Genomic DNA, 22,597 nt, shown 5'->3' on the forward strand with positions numbered 1-22,597 from the left:
TTCTAGCAGTTGTCACCATGACCAGTCAAAGCCTGTGCCGGGCTAGCGATACCTCCTTTGGCCCCGTGGTGGACAGCCAATGTCGATCATTCGATTTCACCTTGTTCTTCGAGGATGTCTTTCTTGCTTGTGTTCCTTCTGCCGTCTTCATCATCTTGGGCATCATCCGAGTGTTGCAGTTGGTTGGAAGGTCGAACATAATTATCAGGACATATAGGGTTGCTTGGACTTCGGTCAGTGTTAAATTTCAGATCTGGCGATATAGAGTCTCCTACTAAAAGATGCAGACATTGTATCTAATTCTGTTTGCAAGCGAGGTCGCTCTCCTTGTGCTTCGTCAACAGATAGCTGTTCTCAAGACCCAGGCTAGCTTGGCGGCCCAATTGTTGCGAGCTTTTGGAACCTGTGTAGCACTATGTCTATCATACTTGGAGTATAATCGGACACTGCGGCCACCACTTCTAATTAACGTCTATCTATTCCTGGTAGTGCTATTTGATGGTGTCTTTATCCGCTCGTTCTGGTTGGCATCTAACTCGTCGAGTGCAACAGCTCTATGCAGTACTGTGCTCGCCGTTCATATTACTGTGCTCATCGCAGAGTCCCTAAAAAAAGAACATTCTCTGATAACAACCAGATGCCGACAGCCAACCGCCGAGGAGACAAGTAGTCTTTGGGGCTTGGGATTGTTAATATGGGTTCTGCCAGTATTGCAGCAAGGGTTCACCCGTCCCTTGGGCTTATCGGATGTCCCCCCTGTTGCCCTAGAGCTGGCGAGCATGAGACTAATGAAGCGATTACAGAGGTCTTGGGGAAATGGTATGCTTACTCACCAAGCCATAGATGATCCTTGTACGCGCTGTGAATGAATGTCAAAGCTGATGATCCTGTCTAGTAGTCGACCATTCCAAAAGAAATCAACTGCCAATCACATTATTACAAACGTACAAGATGGCCTTCTTCAGTGCAGTTATCCCTCGACTTTGCCTTTCGGCGTTTACCATTATGCAGCCCCTGTTGGTCGATAAAATTACTACATACGCTGCACTTCCGGAAACTCCAGAGACAAGGAACAAGGGGTATGGGTTAATAGCGGCTTCAGGGATTGTATATTTTGGTATTGCTGTAAGTGGATAGTGCTCGCGATTCCTATAGAAACATTTTTAACAACTCGCAGGTATCCACTGCATTTTACAGTCGACAGACGTATCGGTTCATCATCAGTATTCGTGGTAGTCTTCTTGCGACGATCTATGCACAGACTCTCAAACGGCGGTCTGGGGAGATGGGCACCGACACGGCTATCACACTGATGGGGACAGATGTGGAGCGCATTTCAACTAGCCTGCGTGATATACACGAGATATGGGCATCCCCAATCGACATTGGACTGGCACTGTGGCTATTAGAACGCCAGCTTGCGGTGTCGTGCCTCATGCCTGTCATCCTTTCTCTGGGTATGTACTTCCAATTTGTTATCATGATGGTTTTGTGTCTGATCCTTCAACAGCATGTATATCAATGATAATAAAAGTCTCGAAATCCAAGAATAGGGCTCAGCGCGCGTGGATTGCTAAAGTCGAGCTCAGAATACATGCTACTAGGCAAGCCCTAAGCAGCATAAAATCGTTGAAAGTACTTGGTCTTTGTAATCGAGTGGAGGAAGTCATCGCTGGTTTTCGTTCTACCGAAATTGCCACTTCGCGTAAATTTCGATCACTTATATTTTGGGAAGTCCTCATCTGTAAGCGCCTTGCCTTTGTCGGGGATCACTTCATTTTCTCGCCATTCGCTTCCTATTAGCCTTCCAGCTTCTGGTTTGGTTGCAAAAGCGCTCTGCTGACATGTCCTCCACAGCCAGCTTCCCGTGGCTCGCTGCTCCGGCAGCCTCATTCACATTGTTTACGATAATCTCCTTCACAACAAAAGATTACTCATTAAATTCCTCGCAGGCATTCACGGCACTGTCTCTAATGACACTCATTACGATGCCAGTCTGGACCTTCATACAGACGTTACCGGCCATCGTTCAGTGCCTGGGCTCTTTTACTCGAATCCAAGACTATATCGCCGTACACCGTTCATCAAAAACGGTTTTAGTTGAAAATGAGCGTGGTGATAGCTCTATCATGGATGAGGGAAACATTATAGATTGCAGAGATGCTTTCATAAGGTGGGAACCTTCAGGATGCGATATGCTCTACGGTATCAATTTGAGCGTGCCAAGAGGCTCCTTTGCTGCGATCATGGGGCCGATAGGCTCTGGTAAGACACTGCTACTGGAGACTGTACTGGGCGAAACTGTTGTTAGTAGAGGTCGGGTGTCCGTACACCCTGTGCCCATTGCATACTGCGCTCAGACTCCCTGGCTAGTGGATACCAGTGTCCGCGGTAACATCGTCGATCCGCTAAACTTTGAGCCGGAGTGGTACCACCACGTACTATGGATGTGCTGTTTGGCCGAAAACGTTGAAGCTCTGCCGGAAAAGGACTTGACTAGAATCGGAGGGCAGGGATGTATGCTCAGTGGAGGACAGAAACAACGCCTGGTATGCTGCTGCTTTATGCCATTGAGGTGTTGCCTTCGCTAACAACAGCATATTGACTTAGGCGCTTGCTCGTGCAGTGTATTCTGGCTGCGAGATGGTAGTCCTCGACGATATCTTTAGCGGACTCGATGCTGCAAATATTAATAAAATCTGTGAAAGGCTACTGGACAGGCGTAAGGGTTACCTGCGTTGCAAAGGCATTACTGTTATCCTATCAACGCACAATGGTGAGTTCCTAGACAACGACAGTCTTGTGTCTGCTGACTAGGTTAAACCATTTCTTTAGCCAAAGTAACGGCTTTTGTAGATGATGTTTATATTTTGGAAGAGGGTACAGTGGCGAGATACAAGCCGTCTGCCTCTTCAAAACTCTCTTCCGGTCATCAAACGTCTTTTCCAGATGACCACGAGTTTGAATCACGACCGGCCTCTCCAGAACGGCAGGCCTCTCAATCCGTGGATGCGGAGGTATCCTCTGATGACACTGCGCCGGATTCCAAGCAGACCGTCTCGCGGCCGGTCAAAGATCGCTCCGTTTACTTATATTACCTGAAGTCTGCAGGTTTGGGGCTTTCGATTCTTTACATAGTTCTAGTCCTTGTCTTCGCGTTCTCCCAAAACTTTTCAAGTGAGACCAGCCTCTAGCTCCCAGACCGACGTATCACTGGAATTGAAGCTAACTGAGCATTTCCAGCACTCTGGCTCAAGTGGTGGTCAGACGCCAGTACGGAAAGCCCAAACGGTGCACATTGGATGTACTTAGGCGTTTTTATTGCCCTTGGGCTTGGCGCTGTCATTATCGGCGCTGCCAGCTCATGGTATATTCTCAGTCTATCCACTTGGTATGACTTACAGGACAATAACCGGCTACAGGATTTACCTTCTTCATATGATATCCAACACTGCACAACGTCTACATCTATCCATGCTAAGACCACTTTTACAGTATAGTACTCTTCTGCATATAATGTGCCTTCAAAGACAATAAACAACTCGCTGACTAGTAGCCAGTGCTCCGCTCTTCTGGCTCAGTGAGGCTAACTCAGGCGACATCTTGAATCGGTAACCCTACCAGTTAAACACCCCTAGAGTTGCCGCTACTGATCAAACGATTGCACTTCCAGTTTCAACCAGGACCTGGAGCTTACTGACATGACCTTACCACTGGCCGCCATTAACACAACGAAAGGTATGTTAAGGTGATTGTATTCATTGCGGTTCCAATTTGTCCGAATATACTCAAATGTTAACACTCCAAGTGATGAAGCGCTGGGTGCTTGTTTGCTAAAGATGATCATATTGTTCGTCGTAGCGAACTATATGTCCCTGACAGTTCCGCCTCTTCTAATAGTATGCTACTTCCTTCAGAGGTACTACCTCCGAACGTCTCGACAAGTACGCCTCCTCAGCATCGAGACCAAGGCTCCATTGTATCAGCATCTTTCTGAGACACTGAGCGGTGTATCTACCATCCGTGCCTTTCGTCGACAACAATGGCTTGAGAGAAATAACCTCCTTTTCGTGGATGATTCACAGAAATGCGTCTATACCCTATTCATGATCCAACAATGGTTAACGCTCGCTATGGACCTTTTAGCATGTGGACTGGTTGTTCTTCTCATGATCCTCATCGTCTTTAGCAGGGATTCTTTTGATTCCGGGTCATCTGGAACAGCGATTGTAACCCTCATGAGCTTTACGCAGTCTTTGGCACGCTTACTCAAATTCTGGTCACTGACCGAATCATGTCTCGGGGCAGTCTCCCGGATCAAAACCTTCGCGGAGACCGTGCCGTCAGAAGCGCAGAGTAAACATTCCGATGCTGACTCCTCGTTTTCCATGCATGAGAAGGTTACGTGGCCCAGTCAGGGGGCAATCGAATTCGTTAATGTCGTTGCAGCTTACAGGTATGTAACCACTTGTCCTGCACTCTCGCATATCGTTCAATCCAATGTGTGGCCCGGCGCTAGGACGGCCCACCAAGCATGGACGCCTGACTTGCAAATTACAGATCCCACCCTGTTCTCAAATCAGTTTCAATGCACATTAAACCAGGAGATAAAGTTGCCATTTGCGGACGCTCTGGAAGCGGCAAGTCATCGCTTGTGCTCTGTCTTGGTGGGTTGCTTCCCATACAAAGCGGCTCCGTTCAAATTGACGGGGTCGACCTCAGCAATGTCTGTTCAGAGGACATTCTCAAGCGTCTGAGCGTCGTACCCCAGGACCCTTGTTTTCTGCCCGGAACCATCCGGCTCAACATCGATCCTGATGAGGCACTGTCGGAAGCCGCCCTGGAAGGCGTCCTAAAAGCCACCCATTTATCTGCTATTGTTCAGAACATGGGTGGACTGGATGCTGAACTAGAACCGGGTTTATGGTCAGCCGGGCAAGGACAGTTGATGGCACTTGCGCGCGCTATGGCGAGGAGGAGCAGGATTCTAATCCTTGATGAAGCCATGGGTCGGTATGTTAGCCACATTTCTTTAAAAAGTTCTTCCCTTGTTGTAGCCATCTAGACGGAATGCTTATACAACTTAACTAATGGTTCTAGAGTCGATGCCGCTACACAATCGCTCATGGAACGCATTGTTGCTAGTCATTTCAATGATTGTACCATTCTTTCAATTGTGCACCGGTACGAAAATATATCCGCCTTTGATAAGATTGCGCTCTTTGAGGATGGGGTACTTGTGGAGTTTGACCGTCCTGAGTCATTGCTGTCACAAGAGACCAGGTTTCGGGCTCTGTATACTTCTAGCCAAAATTGACCCACTGCATTGGGCACATCACCCAATGCATGTGGATAAACCGTTTCCAGCCGATAGATCAAGATCCTTCTACTTATTTTTGCGTGTGTTACATAAACCAGTCATAGAGAAAAACGTAGTATCTTTCAAATCTAACGCTCCTGTTGAGTTTCGAAGACCTTCAATGCATAGTCTGCGACAGGGACACATTAGGATGCAGAGTAATGTTTTATCAATGCAACTATGAATTTATTTCTGATGCTAGTCCCCTCAGGCTTTCTGTTACTTGAAGTAACACGGTATAGGAAGAAGTGGTATTCATGGGGCTGCGGTAGATGCAAGGTTGGTTGGCGATCAGATCCCCCGGTAGGCCATCTCATTTTAGGGCGGATGAGGTGATTGGGTTAGCTTAGCCCTGTGTGGCACTACTTAAGGGAGGCCAGTGTCACAGCCGCCTCCCAGTGTACTTTACAAAAAGCCTTTAGTCATGTTGTCACCTACTGTCCTGCGCATGCCATGGGTATGCTTGGGGCTCATATTGTTTAGCCATGTAGCCATCGCCAACAATAGGTATAAATCGAGACCTGATCTGTCCCCACCCCGTCTCAATATCACCATTCCTCCGACCCATGGGCTAGAACAAGGATACATATTCATCGCCCCATTCAATGCCGTTTCCGAGCCGGCACATCGAGCACCACAGCAGCCTGGTGCGTACATTTTCAGCGACAACGGCGACCTAGTCTGGTCCGGGTACACCTACTTCTCTACCTGGACAGGGAACTTTCAGGCCGCGCGATGGAATGGTCAGGATGTTTTAGCCGCTTTCGAAGGTGCCCACAATGGACTTTATGGCCATGGTCATGGCCATCATGTGCTCCTGAATCAGCGGTATGAGACGATCAAAGAGCTCCGAGCGGGTAATCATCTGCTCTCCGATAAACATGAGTTCGAGATCTTGAACGAATCGACAGCACTGATCCAGATTCATCACCCGGAAGTGCGAGATCTGAGCAATTACACATCCGACCGACGGCAACATTGGATTGTTAACGCGATATTTCAAGGTTAGCTCTATCTAGCATGGTCCGCAATGTTCTGTGGAACACGACAAGGCTCATTATATCACACAGAGTTGGACATCAGTGATGGCAAAGTGTTGTTCGAATGGCGAAGCCTGGATCATATTGGCCCGGAGGGTAAGTTGTCTCCCATCTTTTGGTTCACAGTGAATTCCTCCACATCAGAAAGAATTTCTTTGTGCCAATATTAACGCCTTCGCTTGTCCCAGAATCTGCTCTTCCACTTCCCAAGGATCAAGCGGGGATTGGCCACAATAGCTCTACTGCTTGGGATTATTTTCACATCAACTCAGTAACCAAGGGCATTGACGGTCACTACCTTGTGTCTGCACGTCATGCCAGCACCGTTTACAAGATTAACAGCACAGATGGCAGTGTTATCTGGCGATTAGGAGGGTCACGATCCGACTTCACCCTGGGCCCTGAAGTAGAGTTTGGCTTTCAGCATCATGCCCGGTTGCTTAATCAGGTCGATAATAGCGGTGTGACAACAATAACGCTATTTGACAATGCCGTATACGGCTCTGAAAGTGGCGGTGGTGGTGACAAGGAAGTACAGATTTATCCCTACTCCCGCGGCAAAATCCTCAAATTGGATCATCATAATCGCCACGCAGCCCTCGAGTCCTCGTTTATTCCTCCTGATTTACTGCTCGTAAAGTCACAAGGATCACTCCAAACCCTTCCTAATGGTAATGTGTTCATAAACTGGGGCTCAGAGGGAGCGGTAACCGAATTTTCGTCCGATGGAGAACCTCTCTACCATGCTTATCTGGACTCCCGACCGCTCAGCCGCGGCGACGTGCAGAATTATCGGGCCTTCCGGGCAAATTGGACAGGGATTTCCAGTGAGGAGCCCGCTGTGGTAGCCTTTCAGCGACGTGGGGCCCATGGGGGCAACGGTGGAACAGATATATACTTATCGTGGAATGGGGATACAGAGACGGCCGAATGGCGGCTTCAGTTCCAGGTGGACACCAGGGACAGCTTGCCGATTGGGTGGAGCGAAGATGTTCGGAACGAAGAATTTGAGACAACTGCGACACGACAGGGATTTGAGACTGTTCATCATGTACCCTTTGCACTGCAAAGTGTTCGTGCACAAGCCATTGCTGCAGATGGAAAAGTTCTTGCCTTCTCTAACCGAGTGCAAGTACAAGCATGGGAGGTCTATGAATACCTGCTCGAGGAAGACGACTTTGAAGCTGCCGATCCGAAAGCCATATCACCTGGGTCGCACCTGCCCCCGCTGCGGTTACAGAAAGCCGATCAGTTGTGACACACCACATGATCCTCAACATGGTATCTTCAGAATGCCCACATATTTTACGGACACTTTATGGGCTTAATCACAACTAGGAGTAGCATAAGCAGGCTATTCATCACCACCAGGCAAATGTAATGTCCTGTAGTCCACTCCTAGTAAGATATAGAAACGTGAATTGAACTCTTCAACTTGATGATAAATCTCTCTTCATAGTGAAAGTGTCGTGGATCAAACTACTAGTAGCAAATATTAGGAGCATAACCTGGCGATGATACAGCACGCGGAGCAAGACATGCAGAATGTCAAACATATATAGTAGTGGTAATCAACTGAAGGATGTAGTTGGAAAGCCAGTTCCGATACTGAACTGAAATATGATAGTCAAGCATTACATTCAGTATTATGTAATATACCATAGCGAAGAGGATATTCCGGTAAAGGTTTTGACGCAGTAAGGTCATATGGGGAGATAATGATGATATTGTTGAACGAGGCCCTCGACTAGCTGAGTGTTTCACCTAAGGCGGGGAAAAGCGGCAGTATCCATCAGCACCCGCTCACTGCGCAACAAAATGTCGCTTAAGGGAGATGGATAGCTTGAGGGTCACTAAATCCGGTTGATAGCTGTAGTAGGAAGGGATCAGTCGAGTAGTATGTAATGTAGAACTCTCCATGCATTGTTTACAAAAGATTCTACGTATGTGTTAGGGAGGCGCTCAGGCCACAATCTCTGCCTATCCTCCGCCTGCCCCAAGAGGTAAGATTTGTTAGTAGTCCATGCGGGAGCCCTACCGCCCTTTCTTAACTTTCCCACTTCATGCCTGAGGCAGAAAACTTACTGCTTCGGGTAGTAACCTTCATGCCTCAGGCAAGAAATCCATGAATGGCAGACGGCAAGAAGTTTGCTGGTTACAAAAAGCGAGCCTGCCCTAATGAGGTAGGCGGCGGGTTAGGCGGAGGGAAGTGGCATTGGGAAAGACCCTCCCATGTTTTTCATCTGTTCTCCTCTTTTAGATGGCTGCCAGCGACCGTCTCTATTTGTATACCGGTTTTGATCCAGACTTGGAGGAACACACGAGAGTCGAATAATTACATTCAAATCTAGTTACTGTTCCTGAAACATTCTCACTCCGGAAGTCCATGGGGGATAACACTTGTCATCATGTCATTTGCAATATTATCGTTCGGGAATGGTTGCGGAGAATGTGCCAATAAACGTCTTTCTAGTCGTCTGTTTTCCTTAACGCAATCGGAAACATGCCGTCCAACACGCCAGCTCCAGACGACCAGGGCCAGTCATCCAGTAAGTCTGGGGGCAGTTCGAAATAAGCTAATGTGTCATCGAAGTCTGCTGGCTGGCCTGGGATAGGTCGTATGTAACCTTCGAAGTCTTGCGATTGGTCAATTTCCGCTTGCTCAGAGCGCATATTGGCATGCCGAGTTTTATCCATATAGTCATCTATTCGCTTAACCTGTGATTTGAGTCGTTCACTGGCGCCAGTGGAGCGGGTAAGGCCGGACTCCATTTGAGACAAAAGTGCTGCCATCTCTAATCTTCTCATCAATTAGCAACTTGGGCTTGAACCCGACACCTGATGCCATTGAATGCTTACAGAAGCTTGCGGACTCTTTGGTAAGACATCTCAGACAGGCTTCCTTCCATGACAGACCCAAGGATAAACCCAATTCCCCCCAAGTGGTAGAGCTTCAAGAGTTAGTGCTTCCTGTATCCAAAGTGGTGGGAGCGGAGAAGTATGAGAGTATGCAGGGAAAGAACATACCAGCGGGGAACTGATTGCTCTGAGATATTCAATCGGCACTGTGCTAAAGACGCTGAGCACGTTCCCGGCAACCTCGCATTTCTCCTCCACTCCTTGGTCCTCGCTTGAAGAAAGGACCATGTTAAGAAGCTGGAGCGTTGCTTGGATATTAGCGGATTGGAATCCAACAATATCATGTTCAGGATCACCGGTGGCAGGCTTGCTTGATTGAAGCTGCGACGGTAAAGCCGAGAATAGGGAATGTACATGCTCCATGATCAAAGGGCCCGGGACAGGGGTCGGGCGGAATAACGACCAGGGGCTCTCATTCTCAGCGCGCAGACTTTGCCGCTGGCCGTCTATAGCATGCTCCAGTATTCGATAAAGATCAGTAGTGAAATTCCACCCACGCATCCAAACCGAGGGTTCATAAGGATTGGAAGCGGGCGTGGTACAGTCCGCCGATATCGATGCTTCGTTTGCAAAATCAAGCACATCGTCGTTCACCTCTCTCGGATAGCGTACATTTGACTGAACTTCTCTGAAACGGATCATGCCTCCCCATACGGTCGCCGAAAACACGTCTAGCGTATACATCGACCAGAACTAATTCCAGCATTAGTTTGACACTAGTGGAAGCTATCACATAGGCACAGTGACGTACCAGTCTCCGTCGAACCTCCACGTTCACGACACCCAGGTCCCTCGGCCATAACTTCTCATCGTGCAACCCTTCCATAATACTTAGTGTATGATACATCCCTAGATATTGATGCATCTCCCGGATCTGACCGTTTTGAATGGCGGCAACGCTGAGAATCGCACATGCTCTCATAAAATCGATGCCTCTTGCTGCAGCCAAATTCGGAGGGATAGATTCCTTAGCTGCAGCCGAGAAAACCTCTGGTGGCGGATGTGACAACTGTGACGGTGATCGCTGATTCGAATATAAACCGCCATCCCTGGCGCGTGCGGAGGCTAAGGCACACATTGCCATTGTTGAGGCGAATAATCCTTGGTCCTCGAGATGCTTTTCATTCCGGAGGGCTCTCAAGAACGATGGTGGATGGAATAGAGGAAATCTGCGTAGTAGAAGGCGGTTAGTCCAGGAGCAAATCTCTTATAGCTTATCCTCTCAAGAACGAAAATGAGAGAACTACATCGGATAGACAATCTCAAAGTACACCTGGGCGAGATCCAGCACCACAGAATGACAGGCGATTGCAAGTGCCTTCCAGGGCGTCAGCGGTGAATGTGAATTACAGGGCTGATCCGTGGTTGCCCAGGAGCTATTATCGACAGCTGTCGATAAATGACTATTCACGCCAACTGGAAGATCATCTTCCGAATGGGCTGGTCGAGAGGGTGTAGTAGCGGCAACCTCGCCGCCCGGTCGGCATGCAGGTTCCTGTTCCCCTTCGCGGGCTCCTCTACGACCACCCCTTTTCCGTGACGGACGCTCATATGTACAGGGTATATCGAAATCCACACAGTTCTGACAGGGCTCGAGTGGGCCACGGGTTTTCGTGCATTTTATGCTACGTCGATGGCAACGGTCACCTGAGCGCTATTAGAGCGGGGACTAAGGGTCAATGAGGGTGTAACATACACGCCCTTGAGATACGTTGGATTTTTCTGGGACGCTGGGGCATTTGGACGACTTCCACACGTCGGGCGAGGGGGGGAAGGGAGATTGTCGCATGATACGATGCGGTATACAGTCTAGTCTNCCTTTGGACTTGCTGAATAACTAGAGCGAAGAAAGTTGCCGAAGGCCGCAATGTGATTATGTCATTATGGTCCCCGGCGCCCCACACAGTTAAAGTTTGAGCCGGCCAGCAGAGGAGTAATATCTCATCTACTAGTCTAACCACTCTTTAAAATTCCATAAGATGTCTTTGTCAATGTCTACGAGGAGTGATACCAGTCCCATTCTCATGATCTTCTATTGTTACAGTTCTAAACGTATTATTACCATTTGTTGTTGAACTCCTTCCCGTTCACATAATTAACCAACTCAGTTACTGCAGCCAGGTGGTGCTTGTCTCCTCCGAATTGCATACCTTGCTGCATCACCTTACGATAATTCTTGCCTGGCGATATCTTTCCCAAGACATATGGCTGCCGAGTCTCCACGCGGGTGGGCACAGGAATAGAACGGCCCACGACTGCTTCCATGCCCTGCCATGCGAAGGTGATAGCTTCCTTGGCGGAAGCTGGGATACCGGCTTGGTCCAGCATGAGGATCTTCGTGTCAGGGTAATGTGCTTGTATATATCGCGTGATATTGGGATTATAAGAACCGCCTCCGCACATAAAGATTTCATCGATCGGGAGGTCCTTGGGGGCATAGCGACGGTAATGATCGACGATGGCCTGCGCGGTGATGCGAGTGACAGTAGCAACGACATCATCTGGACTAAGACCTTTGGATTCCGCCTTGCGAATGAGATCAAATGCTAGAGTATCTCGGAAAACCTCGCGGCCAGTGGTTTTCGGTGGGTCCAACCGAAAGTATGGATGAGTTTGTAGAAATTCATCTACCAGATCCTGATCCACTGTGCCGCGAGCGCCCATCTCGCCGTCCTTGTCATACTCCTGCTGGCCGTTGGTGTAGTGTCGGACAACGGCATCGATAAAGACATTCCCTGGGCCTGTATCGAAATCATAGCAGGCATCAGTGCCCCCCAGGGAGTCAGGCGGGATAAAACAGACATTGGCAATTCCGCCAATGTTTTGGCAGGCACGCAACTTTGTCGGATGGTGCAGGAGCAAGGCATCAAAGAAAGCAATGAGTGGTGCTCCCTGGCGACCCGCTGCTTGGTCGCTGACCCGGAAGTCGGTCACGGTAGTGATTCCCGTGCGGGAGGCAATAAATGAGCCCTCAGCCATGGTGAGAGCACTGCGTACCTCACCCTCCTCGGGCATAGACAGAAGCCAGATGGTTTGACCGTGGGAGCCAATAACATCGATAGACGAAATGTCAACATCGTACTGCCCGCAGAACTCCTTAACGGCCGCGGCAAATGTCTCACCGAGAATGACATTCACCTCAGATAGCTCGGAAGGAGATGTTTTGTTATGCAGGATAATATTCATGACCCGTTTCTTGATTGTTTGCTCTAGGGGGATTTCACCGTACTATTGGCAAGCCACTTCTATGTTAGACTCAACGGGATTTGCGTAACCGGTGACATTAGCATACCTTGAGGAGCTCAAACCTCATGGGTGAATCCGGCGTTTCTTGTTGGAAATGACACAGAGCACAGTCGATTCCATCCTAAGGTGGCATAGATGAGCTTGCATGACTCCCTAAATTCTCGCTGGTCAAGTTCGTCTGCTTACCATCGAAGTGCCACTATTGAGCCCCAGGACGGTCAGGTCCAGGGAGCGGGACACGGAAGGATTAGGATCCATATTGTTGAAATTCAGAGAGAGCTCGAGTCACTGACTATCAAATGCAAAGAAAGAGGAGGAGGATGTTGCGGGGAATAAATACATGTGTCGCTGCCGTAGTGCAACACCTTGGCCGCATTGGTGCCTGAATGCCTTATGGTACGAGAGGCAACGCTTCAACGGTTAGACGGTTGTGTGGTTGACCGCCTAATCGCCTGAACGCTTGAAGGCTTAAATGCTTAAACGCTTAAACTGCTAAACGGCGCCACTCACGAACCCTTGCTTGAACGTGAAAATACTCATGCGGGGCCCCTCAAGGTTCTCTCCACAGTAGTTTTTGTCGCCCCAAGGCTTCGGTTCTCGCTAGGTTATTTCGGGCGGATCCGGCGTGTCATTTCTCAGGTTGGCGAACGTCAGGGATTGAGTCTCACGATCCGGTCATGACATAGGCCGCGTTATAAATAGTCCAACCACTACCGGTTGCGCTACTGTTTGTGCTAAGGAATTGAAAGCATAACTGATAAACTCCTAGTTTCATTCAGTGCGTTTCAGCGTGACCAAGAATATGGGGTATGCAACGTTTTGGAGGCGGTTATCCCCACGCCAACTCAATGTTATGATTCAGACTCTTTCTCTCGTTTGCATATTCTTCGAGGGATATGATCAAGGTGTCATGGGAGGCGTCAACAGCTCTCCCAGATACGTTACAGAGGTTGGAATTGGCGAACCAGATGGCACAGTAACCGACACCACCCATCAGGGAGGCATTGTCAGCATCTACTACCTTGGATGTATTTTCGGTTGTTTCGGAGGTGGCTGGCTGGCTGATCGGTTAGGCCGCATCAATGGCCTCCTGGTCGGTTCTTTGCTTGCGCTTGTGGGAGGTGCTTTGCAAGCTGCAGCTCAGAGTTCAGATTTCATGCTCGTCGCCAGGGTAGTGACAGGCGTTGGCACTGGTGGTATGCCCACCTTCCGTACTTAGACCTCCTGGGAGAAGCTGATCTGGCTAGCATTGACTGGCATAGCACCAGTACTGGTATCAGAGACATCGACAGCTGATCACCGCGGAGCCTTCCTTGGATATGTTTTCATTGCAAACTGTGAGTGCCAGACGTTGAATGAAGCTCCTTCGGAATATAAACTGACGGGTTTATCCTGAAGATCTAGGAATCTCCGTCGCATACTGGCTGTCATTTGGTCTTGCTTTCATCAATAATGGTTATTCCGATGTTCGCTGGCGATTTTTGTTGGCGTTTCAGTGCATTCCAGCACTCATCCTGCTGTTGTTTATCAAGATGCTTCCGGATAGTCCACGGTTTCTTGCATCTGTCGGTCGTTACGACGAAGCTCAGCAGGTTCTTAACAAGATCCGTTGCCATAGAGCCAGTCAATCAGAGATTGACCTCGAATACAAAGAAATCATTGCGACTGTGCAAGAAGGCAAACCAAGCTCGCCCCTTCAGTTCGCCAAAATATTGATCGGCAAAGGAGGAAGCCCTGGCTCCAATCTGGGTCGACGCGCCTGGCTGTGTATATGGCTCCAGATCATGGCGTCCTGGACTGGTATTACGGTAAGTGGCGTTGCAGTATGAAGTCGCATGGATAGTCTGGCTGATATACTTCCACCTTGACAGGCTGTGACGGCATATTCTCCTGTTCTGCTTCGGCAAGCGGGCTACAGCGAGCTGACCCAAAATGGCCTTGCTGGAGGATTAAACACAATTGGTATTCTCGGCACTATAATCAGTACGCAAATTGTAGATCGGATTGGAAGGCGAAAATGTTTGATGCTTGGCTCCATCATCTTGTTCGTTGTCGAGCTTGTGGTAAGTTCCACGCGCCCCTATAACGTCTTTAACTCCGATTCTAAGATGTATCCTCTCCAGGCGGGATCTGTCTACGAGGCGTCCCTCCATCAGCCGGATAAAGCCAGCCAATTTGCACCTGCTGCTGTTGCGATGCTCTTCCTGTTCAACTTGGGATATGCCGCGACCTGGGGAACCGTCGCTTTCTTGATACCAACCGAGATCTTTCCCTCCGACCTTCGGGCTCAAGGTAACGGCTTTGGCATCACCGGCTGGGCCGTTGGTGTTGGGATGACCACACTGGTGAACCCAATTATGTTTGCAAGTATTGGAAGTCGCAGCTACTTCCTCCTCGCTGGACTAAATCTTTTGTGGGTTCCAACCATTTACCTGTTCTATCCAGAGACCCGCAATCGGACTTTAGAGTCTATTGACTACCTGTTTTCGACTTCGAGCCCATTTTATTGGGATATGGAGAGGGCCTTTCGGCTGTGTATGGATGGGAAGGTGGAGAAGCATGCTAATGAGCTGGCTATAAAGGTCGCGGGCCAGGATGAAGCCCAGCAGGAGTTCCACGAGAACATTCAGAATAGTGTGTAAAGCAAGGGAATACAAATATGTGTGAACACTTGCCAGCTGATGTACTTGGGAGAGTTGCCTTCAAAGCTTAACAGTATGAAAGTCAGGGTTTGCATAGAACCCAGAGAGAAACTGGGATCCTGGAACAAATTTCTTAGTATGAGATATTGAATAATTCTTCTCGGGGAAATCTATTCCTCTGCAACCCACCTTCGGAGCGACGGAATAAAACCCAGTTAAGAGACTTAAAATAACACGTTGGTATTCGAAGTCGATGATCATAAAATTGGCCGCATGCTATTGCACAATATCAAATGTTAGTGTTAAGGGAATATGTCTTACATATTCGCCGTTAGTTAGCACTTGAGAGCTCCAGTACATCGAGCTTTACTAGGGAAGGCAGGCTACTGGAAATCAGTCACACTGACTCAATACCTACAGGCCAACATTCTCTTATCCACTAGTCTTCGACGACCGCTTCATTAAAGAGACTGGATATCTTCTGTGATGCCGTTCTTACCAAATGTTCTCGAGTACGCTAAGCGATCTTGCACCTCCTTTGTGGGAACCAGTCACGCATGTCTAATTCTTAACCCAAGTCATAGAGTGAGACTAGTACCTTACACCCAGGGTCGACCCAGGAACTGTTCTGGGATGTCCACCTTCCGTGCACGTAAAAATTCACCGAAGCTCTTGGCAAAGCCGTCAATTATTGAGGAGCTGCTCACGCCTTCCTCAAGAATGCCATAGGTCACAAAGTGGACTGCATGCAGGTGCGGTAGCTCAAACCGCTCTACCCTGTAATCTGGGCGGTAGTCGTTACCCAAAAGCTCCTTAAAGCTCCCGGTGGATAAGAAGGACTGCAGCCAGGGCCACTCATCATCATGACGAACCCAGAGCCCGACATTGGCATTTCCACCCTTGTCGCCTGATCTTGCGAGAACAATCGATCCTATAGCGGGAGGGCTTTGTCAGTAGATAACCCTCTAGAGAAAGATGCGACCCACTAACCCAGCGGCGCTTTCTTCGTAGGGCCAAACGAGGCCAAGGGCGCGGGATTGGCGGCCTCATACGACTTCTGCCCCCCGAAGGGGGCGGTTATTTGAACTGGCGACACTGCAATCGGGTTTTTGTTGTCGGAATGAACGCGAAGCTTCAGCTCTGACTGTTCATATCGGTAAGGGAAATATCGAACGTAGGGCTTAGGGGCCAAAGTCCGGAAATCCATGTGTCTGTGGCGGATTAGAGCTGAGCCAAAGACATATCATCCATACTCACGGGTGGAAACCTCCATAGCCTTGCATTCCGTAGAACAGGAATATCTCTGTAAAGACTTGAATGGCTTCTTTGGTTGGGGCCTGCACAAAGTGGCGAAGATATACTGTGGCATCCTTCTGTGAAAGCGGATCCTCTGGCACAGACCCATACGTATCAATCGTCACCTGCGAGAACTTCGAGCGATCAAGATTATCAAGGATCTGTTTCCTCTGCAGCTCTGCCTTTTCCTTGACATCTAGGCCCACAATGAAGGTTGCAATCTCGGCCTGATACCCACCAAAGCTGCATACCGCCAGCTTTGTGGTTGGTGGCGGGGCGCTTCCCTTGACCCCTGTAACAAAAATCCGATTTGGTGCGTCTTCGATGACTTGGATATCCTCGAGATGGGCCACTGCGTCAGGGTTAAGGTACAGGGGTCCTTGGATCTCGTATACGAGCTGGGCCTTGACCGTGTCTACGGTCACGGCTCCGTTGCTTCCTTCGTGCATTGTAATGACACAGCTACCGTCCTCGGAGATCTCACAAATGGGATACCCAACATTGACTAGGTTTGGAATTGACTTAAAGCCACAGAAGTTGCCACCCGTGGTGTATGGTCCGCACTCGGTCAAATGCCCTGCAATAAGACTGCCAGCCAGCTGGTCGAAGTCTGTATCAGTCCATCCATGCCACCTATACCGCGTTAGATATTTAGTTTCACTTTTTCCTCAGGACGATCTTCTTACCAGGAAGCCAGTCCCATGACAGGAGAGGCATCGCAGCATCGCCCACAGATCACAATCTGAGCACCAGCATTCAGTGCGGCCACAATCCCCCTGCACCCAATGTATGCGTTTGCCGACAGAATACGATTCGTTATTGCTATAAGATCCTGTCCCTGGATGTCTAGATGGGGAAAGCGACTAGTATTTCCTGTTTCCTGCGCCTTGAGAACTTCGGCCGTGACATTGTCACCTTCAACCCAAGCAACCTGCACATGTGATAAGCCCTTGCTTTTGAGTAGCTCCTTTGTCGCCTTATATAGCCCATAAGGATTCAAGGCTCCAGCATCGTTGACCAGCTTGATGTTCTTCTCCGCGATGATCTCGGCAGCGTTCTTGTGGTTCAGGTGGGTGAGAAAACCCCTTTCGTACCCAAGCTCGGGGTCCTCTTGCATCTAGACTCAAGTGAACCAGGTGCACCCTGCTTGGACAATATTGCCTACCTCGAGAGCCCTCCAGGCAATGTTCACCTCGGCGAGATAGTCTCCGAAAATGGCGTCAATGGGACCTTCGGTGGCCAGGCGATACAACTGATCAGGCCCATCGCCGCCCGCGCCAGAGCTAGGATGGACTCTTGTCAGTAAAACACTGATTTTCTGTCTGAGTGCACGATTTCGTGGCGGCAGACCAGTTACCAATTCGAATAGAACGTTTTTCAGGCATTGTGTCTGTATTATGGTTATTTTGTCAAGTACCTCTGTAGTCAGACTTTCATAGCCTTATAGTATTCTGCTATGCATTACTTTATCGTTCATATATATTCTGCCTTGCAGAACTATCAAGCCGTGGCAAGAATCTAGGATTCATGTGGAAACGGAGTGGCCCCCTGTGGATAAACACTGACTCAGCGGCTTACTCCAACCCACTTTTTCACGAGAGAGCGAGCTAATTCGAGACTGTTGATACGCTCATTGATGGTCTTGCCCCCACTGAGCCAGACCAGTCTCCATGTGAGCTGATCGGGTTTTGTTCTATTTCACAACTTTTTGACGATATGTTGTATAATGAAATGTTGGAACGTGATCTCAGTAGTTTACTATTAGTTGAGCTCAGGTGACTCTAAACACATTCTAGCCTCAACCGCTCCTTCCGAGCGCGCCTAGACAGCGAGAAAACAAGCGTTTTTAACGACTTCAGTATGGAACTAAAACGTCGTTTCAACAGTGCATTCAGTGAGATGGGAGGGAGGATAATTCGATCTCTATAGAAATGTAATGCCCCTATTAGAGTGTACCTAAATGAGCAAAGATTAGGTTGGGATCCATTATAATACTAAAATTTTTTTACATAATCTTGTTCAGATTATAATGACAGTTTTAATTCAAACTTGAATATTTCAGTAATGGCTTTATGTAACTGGAATTTCAACATCCCTAGTGTTATGAGATCGACGGTGAGGTAGACAGTGGGACTGCTCAGACGACTCAGCGCTGACTCAGTGCTATTTCGAGTGCCCCCACCCGTGCAACAGGGCCAAATGAAGCCGGCGAGCCGGCTGCCGCTTAAATCATGTTCATCAAGCATAAGCATCTCTTCATAATTGCACACATTTCTTATATCTCCCGAGAGCGTACCTTTGTGGTCTATCGTCAACTCCTGTACAACAAAATGTCTCTCGAAGAGTATTCTATCCCCAGCGAAGCAGCTGAGTTACTGCGCAAGGGTATCCTAGAGAACCCGCTGCTCGCGTCAAATATTCCTTCAAATGGGAGGGCCCTTGCTGCATTTGTAAAATATGTCGGTGGCGAAAAGCCTAGTCTCCCAGTCAATTGGCGCTTTGCCGAGAGCATTTCCGCGTTGAAGGGCTTGGAAGCTCTCTGGCTGAACGCTATGCTGAAGTCCAAATATGATCACGAGCCGGTCAACATCGAGATCAACACGTAAGTGCCCTCGCCTCAGTATTGAGCTGTGAGGCTGCCCCTAACCAGGACGGCAGCGATCACGCGACACTGTTTGTCATGTCAGCTCTGTTGGTTGATATTGTCAATGAGAAGGGCACCACCCTCGATGCCTCCTCGACTCCAATCCAGCGGCTGATGAAGATATTTCCAACTCGCGGAGAAGATCTCGGCCAAGGCACGCTCCATCGGGCAGCACTTACCAGTATATATAAGACCAAGGATGCCCGTTTCTACCATGTTCACGGTACGCTCTTTCGGGCTTCTCTAGAGATCTGAATTTGGCGTGCTCACATTTACAACACACGCAGGGAGCATGAACGCGAATCCCTCGTTGACCGCATTGTCCCTACCCCTGGAGTACAATGCGACATCCATGTCAGATGCAGTCGATCTGATTCAAGAGCGCGTGTTGGAGTTTGACTCCCAAGAGCTTGACGTGCTGATGAACGGAAAATTCCGCCAGGCTGGTACAATTTGTTATACAGCCGATGAATTCAAAAATACCGAGCACGGGAAACAAAACGCGCATGCTGGACTTTATGAGCTTCAACATCTCCCAAACAAGGCACAAAAGCCAGTATGGTGGAACAGCACTCCCCAGACCGGGGTCTCCCGTCCACTTGCAGGTCTGAAAGTGCTTGACCTAACCCGCGTGATCGCTGGTCCCTCAATATCCCGGGGCTTGGCAGAGTATGGGGCGAGTATTATGCGTGTGACCGGCCCCGGAGTCCTCGATATCTATGCTATCCACGCTGATCTCAACTGGGGTAAGTGGAATTGCTCAATTGATCTTAAAACAGAGCAGGGGAAAGAGGAACTCCGCCTTCTTATTCGCGAGGCGGATGTTATCCTTGACGGCTACCGGCCAGGTGTACTAGAGAAGCTTGGATTCGGAAGGGATGCGGTCCTGGAGCTTGTCAAAGATAGGCCTTTTGGGCTGATCTATGTGCGTGAAAACTGCTATGGCTGGCACGGGCCCTGGCAGGGCAGAAGCGGGTGGCAGCAAATCAGCGATGCGGTATGTGTCTCTCTTTCATCAACGCAAGATAGAAGCTAAGAAATATCGTGGCCGAGCAGGTGTGCGGTGTCTCCTATCAATATGGAAGGGCGACAGGGCATGACGAGCCCGTGACTCCAATATTCCCAAATTCTGATTACTGGTACGTCCGTTGAATATGTCATGTGGTGTACTAAAGGATAACACTCCACCAGCACGGGTGTCGCTGGGCTTTGTGGAATCTTCGATGCTCTCATCAAGAGAGCCGAAAGCGGGGGCTCGATTTATGTCGATGTGAGTGAACCCAGGCCTGAATATCGAGGGGGATAAATCACACTTAGCTAACTGGGCTAGACTGCGCTCAATTATTATTCGCAGTGGCTTGTAAATTCCGTGGGAGAGTATCCGGCGGATGTCTGGGAAGACGTATGGCAGAGGCACAATCGGCTATCATTCCGTCACTACGACAATATGCCTGTCATGATCCCAGCTGTCGTTAAATCGCTCTTTGAAAATAGTGGAGCACAGCTTTTCCAACCTCAATTCTTTGAGATTCGTTATTCAGCTGCCGTGGACCGCCACTTCAAAGCTGTTCGACCAATCCTTACCTTCCCCGGCAAAGAGGTCAGCCTGCAATTCAATGTAGGCACGCGAAGCAACGGACATGATACAGCCCGTTGGCCAGACGACCTTCGACAAGAAGTCATTGTGTAGATTCAGCAACTTGTTGCGATCTCATAATCCTTCAGAATCAGATGAAGCATTTCAGATTGATACCCCCATGTACCAGTGAGGGGCGGTTTCGATATACGCCAGTTACTGAAGAATGAAGTTCTCCCATCATGCTATGTTTAGTTAACGCTCGATCTCATATCATTCTCATAAACTGCTCGCACCCAGGCAAACCCTGGTCAAAGGCACTACAAGCTTCAAACGTCTGCGCGTAACATATTTACCAGGCTGCTAAAGGAGATCTGATACAAGGTCTGAGACAATATGCATCAGAGCCAAGTTATTTTGGACGGTCGGAGCGCGTGGATCCTCCAGAATATTTAGGCAACGGGCCATGTACGCCGAAATCGCAAAGCATAGGAGGCCTCTTTAAGATAGTCACTGCTATTGCGGAATTCGATCTTACCATCCCTTCTTCGTAGCTAAAAATGGACCAGTTTCCGATGGGAAGTCCCCGACTATCTGCAACATTGCGCAAGCTGACTACATACATGATACCATCCAGGAGCGACAGAGTCTCTTTGTATCTTCAATTCGGGCCTCTAAACATCCACTGGAAGAGGCCGGTGGAAGAGGGCAGCCTGGTATAGTGTGACGGTGGTAGTGTGGTACAGAAGGTAGATCGGGAGCAAAGATAGCCGATACCTAAACTACTTCATATTTCAGAATCCAAACTGCCCGATCAGCAATGGTCTGATTAACTTGGTACTGAGCTGCGGGGCTCATACTTTGCCGACACTTGACCTACTGGCAGAAGGGGATATCAAAACTCTTCATCCAAAGACAGATGCAGTAAAAGACTTTATAGAGCAAAAGGACATGTTGATGAGACAACTGTCTGGAACACCCACTACCAACCCTGGTACAAATACCCCCAGACTGGCGAGATCACAGCACTTTGCACTACGTGGAAACCTTGGCTAATTCGCGGTCTGACGAATTACACATCAAATATACTGCCAAAAGCTCCTTTGTCTATCTCGGGAATGGCATAAGCCAGCGCGAAATGAAACCCATGGCTGATACTTCTTGTACATTGACGAGCACGACGACGGGTCATCGGACTTTGGAAGCTTTTTCAGCACTCACAGCGCAAAGGATATTGAAGGCAAGGAGGAGGCGCTGGCAGGAAGCACAATTTATGATGACTTGGTCCATGTATTTGTGGATTTAGTTCAGACCATACCATTAACCTCATTAATCATGCCTCTTTAGGGAAATGTACCACAATTCTCTCGAGCTCTAAACCACACCCTATCTTCTGCTTGGGTTACTCAACGTTTCAAGCGCGTCTTGTCCAGTTGCCGACCCTTCTGCTGCCAGATTGTCATTGAACTGGGTGGGGCTATGGGGCTAAACATCACTACAAATTCTACAGCTTGAAGCGCTTAGGCTAGTCGACAAAACACAAATACATCAATGAGAACATTCTACCTGACTGTAGCTACAATAAAATATTAATTTTAAGAAATTAGGCGAATCAAAGATTCTACTTAGATATAATATTTTATATAATCATAAAGTAGATACTATTTTACTTTTCTAATTTATATATATAGAGAAATGCCTAGCTGCTGTTAATTTATAAGCTTACTTTGATATTATTATTTTAATAATTTTTATCTATAAGAAGACAGATTATATAATAATAATAACTAATAATATTAATATTAATAAATACCAAAGTCTTATTAGTAAGTTGAATTAATTTTAATATAAAATCATACTCTGATCTCTGCTATA

At 48.4% G+C, this 22,597-nt stretch overlaps 7 protein-coding genes across 7 annotated transcripts; 4 read left to right on the plus strand and 3 right to left on the minus strand.

Annotated features, from left to right (window-relative positions):
* Positions 1-17: 17 nt before the first annotated feature.
* Positions 18-5,317, plus strand: An05g02470 (uncharacterized protein; the record flags this gene model as incomplete). Its single annotated transcript, XM_059747973.1, has 12 exons — positions 18-233; positions 288-852; positions 896-1,125; positions 1,178-1,457; positions 1,511-1,744; positions 1,858-2,549; positions 2,611-2,776; positions 2,836-3,177; positions 3,244-3,499; positions 3,809-4,456; positions 4,561-5,013; positions 5,101-5,317. 12 exons carry the CDS (start codon positions 18-20, stop codon positions 5,315-5,317), a joined length of 4,299 nt encoding a protein of 1,432 aa, XP_059603747.1.
* Positions 5,318-5,807: 490 nt separating this feature from the next.
* Positions 5,808-7,657, plus strand: An05g02480 (uncharacterized protein; the record flags this gene model as incomplete). Its single annotated transcript, XM_059747974.1, has 3 exons — positions 5,808-6,363; positions 6,430-6,495; positions 6,588-7,657. 3 exons carry the CDS (start codon positions 5,808-5,810, stop codon positions 7,655-7,657), a joined length of 1,692 nt encoding a protein of 563 aa, XP_059603748.1.
* A 1,211-nt stretch (positions 7,658-8,868) lies between these two features.
* An05g02490 (uncharacterized protein) lies at positions 8,869-11,057 on the minus strand (the record flags this gene model as incomplete). The annotated part of the gene is made up of 6 exons (XM_001390780.1): positions 8,869-9,199; positions 9,259-9,350; positions 9,427-10,011; positions 10,070-10,487; positions 10,566-10,965; positions 11,015-11,057. The coding sequence occupies 6 exons, from the start codon at positions 11,055-11,057 to the stop codon at positions 8,869-8,871; spliced, it is 1,869 nt and encodes a 622-aa protein (XP_001390817.1).
* Positions 11,058-11,376: 319 nt separating this feature from the next.
* Positions 11,377-12,822, minus strand: An05g02500 (uncharacterized protein; the record flags this gene model as incomplete). The annotated part of the gene is made up of 3 exons (XM_001390781.1): positions 11,377-12,546; positions 12,611-12,685; positions 12,751-12,822. The coding sequence occupies 3 exons, from the start codon at positions 12,820-12,822 to the stop codon at positions 11,377-11,379; spliced, it is 1,317 nt and encodes a 438-aa protein (XP_001390818.1).
* A 544-nt stretch (positions 12,823-13,366) lies between these two features.
* Positions 13,367-15,206, plus strand: An05g02510 (uncharacterized protein; the record flags this gene model as incomplete). The annotated part of the gene is made up of 5 exons (XM_001390782.1): positions 13,367-13,760; positions 13,812-13,901; positions 13,963-14,372; positions 14,436-14,627; positions 14,688-15,206. 5 exons carry the CDS (start codon positions 13,367-13,369, stop codon positions 15,204-15,206), a joined length of 1,605 nt encoding a protein of 534 aa, XP_001390819.1.
* A 599-nt stretch (positions 15,207-15,805) lies between these two features.
* On the minus strand, positions 15,806-17,887 carry An05g02520 (uncharacterized protein; the record flags this gene model as incomplete). The annotated part of the gene is made up of 7 exons (XM_059747976.1): positions 15,806-16,137; positions 16,197-16,417; positions 16,464-17,135; positions 17,189-17,348; positions 17,418-17,619; positions 17,668-17,785; positions 17,853-17,887. 7 exons carry the CDS (start codon positions 17,885-17,887, stop codon positions 15,806-15,808), a joined length of 1,740 nt encoding a protein of 579 aa, XP_059603749.1.
* Positions 17,888-18,832: 945 nt separating this feature from the next.
* Positions 18,833-21,778, plus strand: An05g02530 (uncharacterized protein; the record flags this gene model as incomplete). The annotated part of the gene is made up of 9 exons (XM_059747977.1): positions 18,833-19,104; positions 19,161-19,369; positions 19,434-20,143; positions 20,203-20,285; positions 20,338-20,416; positions 20,477-20,764; positions 21,082-21,190; positions 21,292-21,443; positions 21,521-21,778. 9 exons carry the CDS (start codon positions 18,833-18,835, stop codon positions 21,776-21,778), a joined length of 2,160 nt encoding a protein of 719 aa, XP_059603750.1.
* Between the last annotated feature and the right edge of the window lie 819 nt (positions 21,779-22,597).

This window comes from Aspergillus niger (genome assembly GCF_000002855.4).
Source record: "Aspergillus niger supercontig An05".
Taxonomy (NCBI): domain Eukaryota; kingdom Fungi; phylum Ascomycota; class Eurotiomycetes; order Eurotiales; family Aspergillaceae; genus Aspergillus; species Aspergillus niger.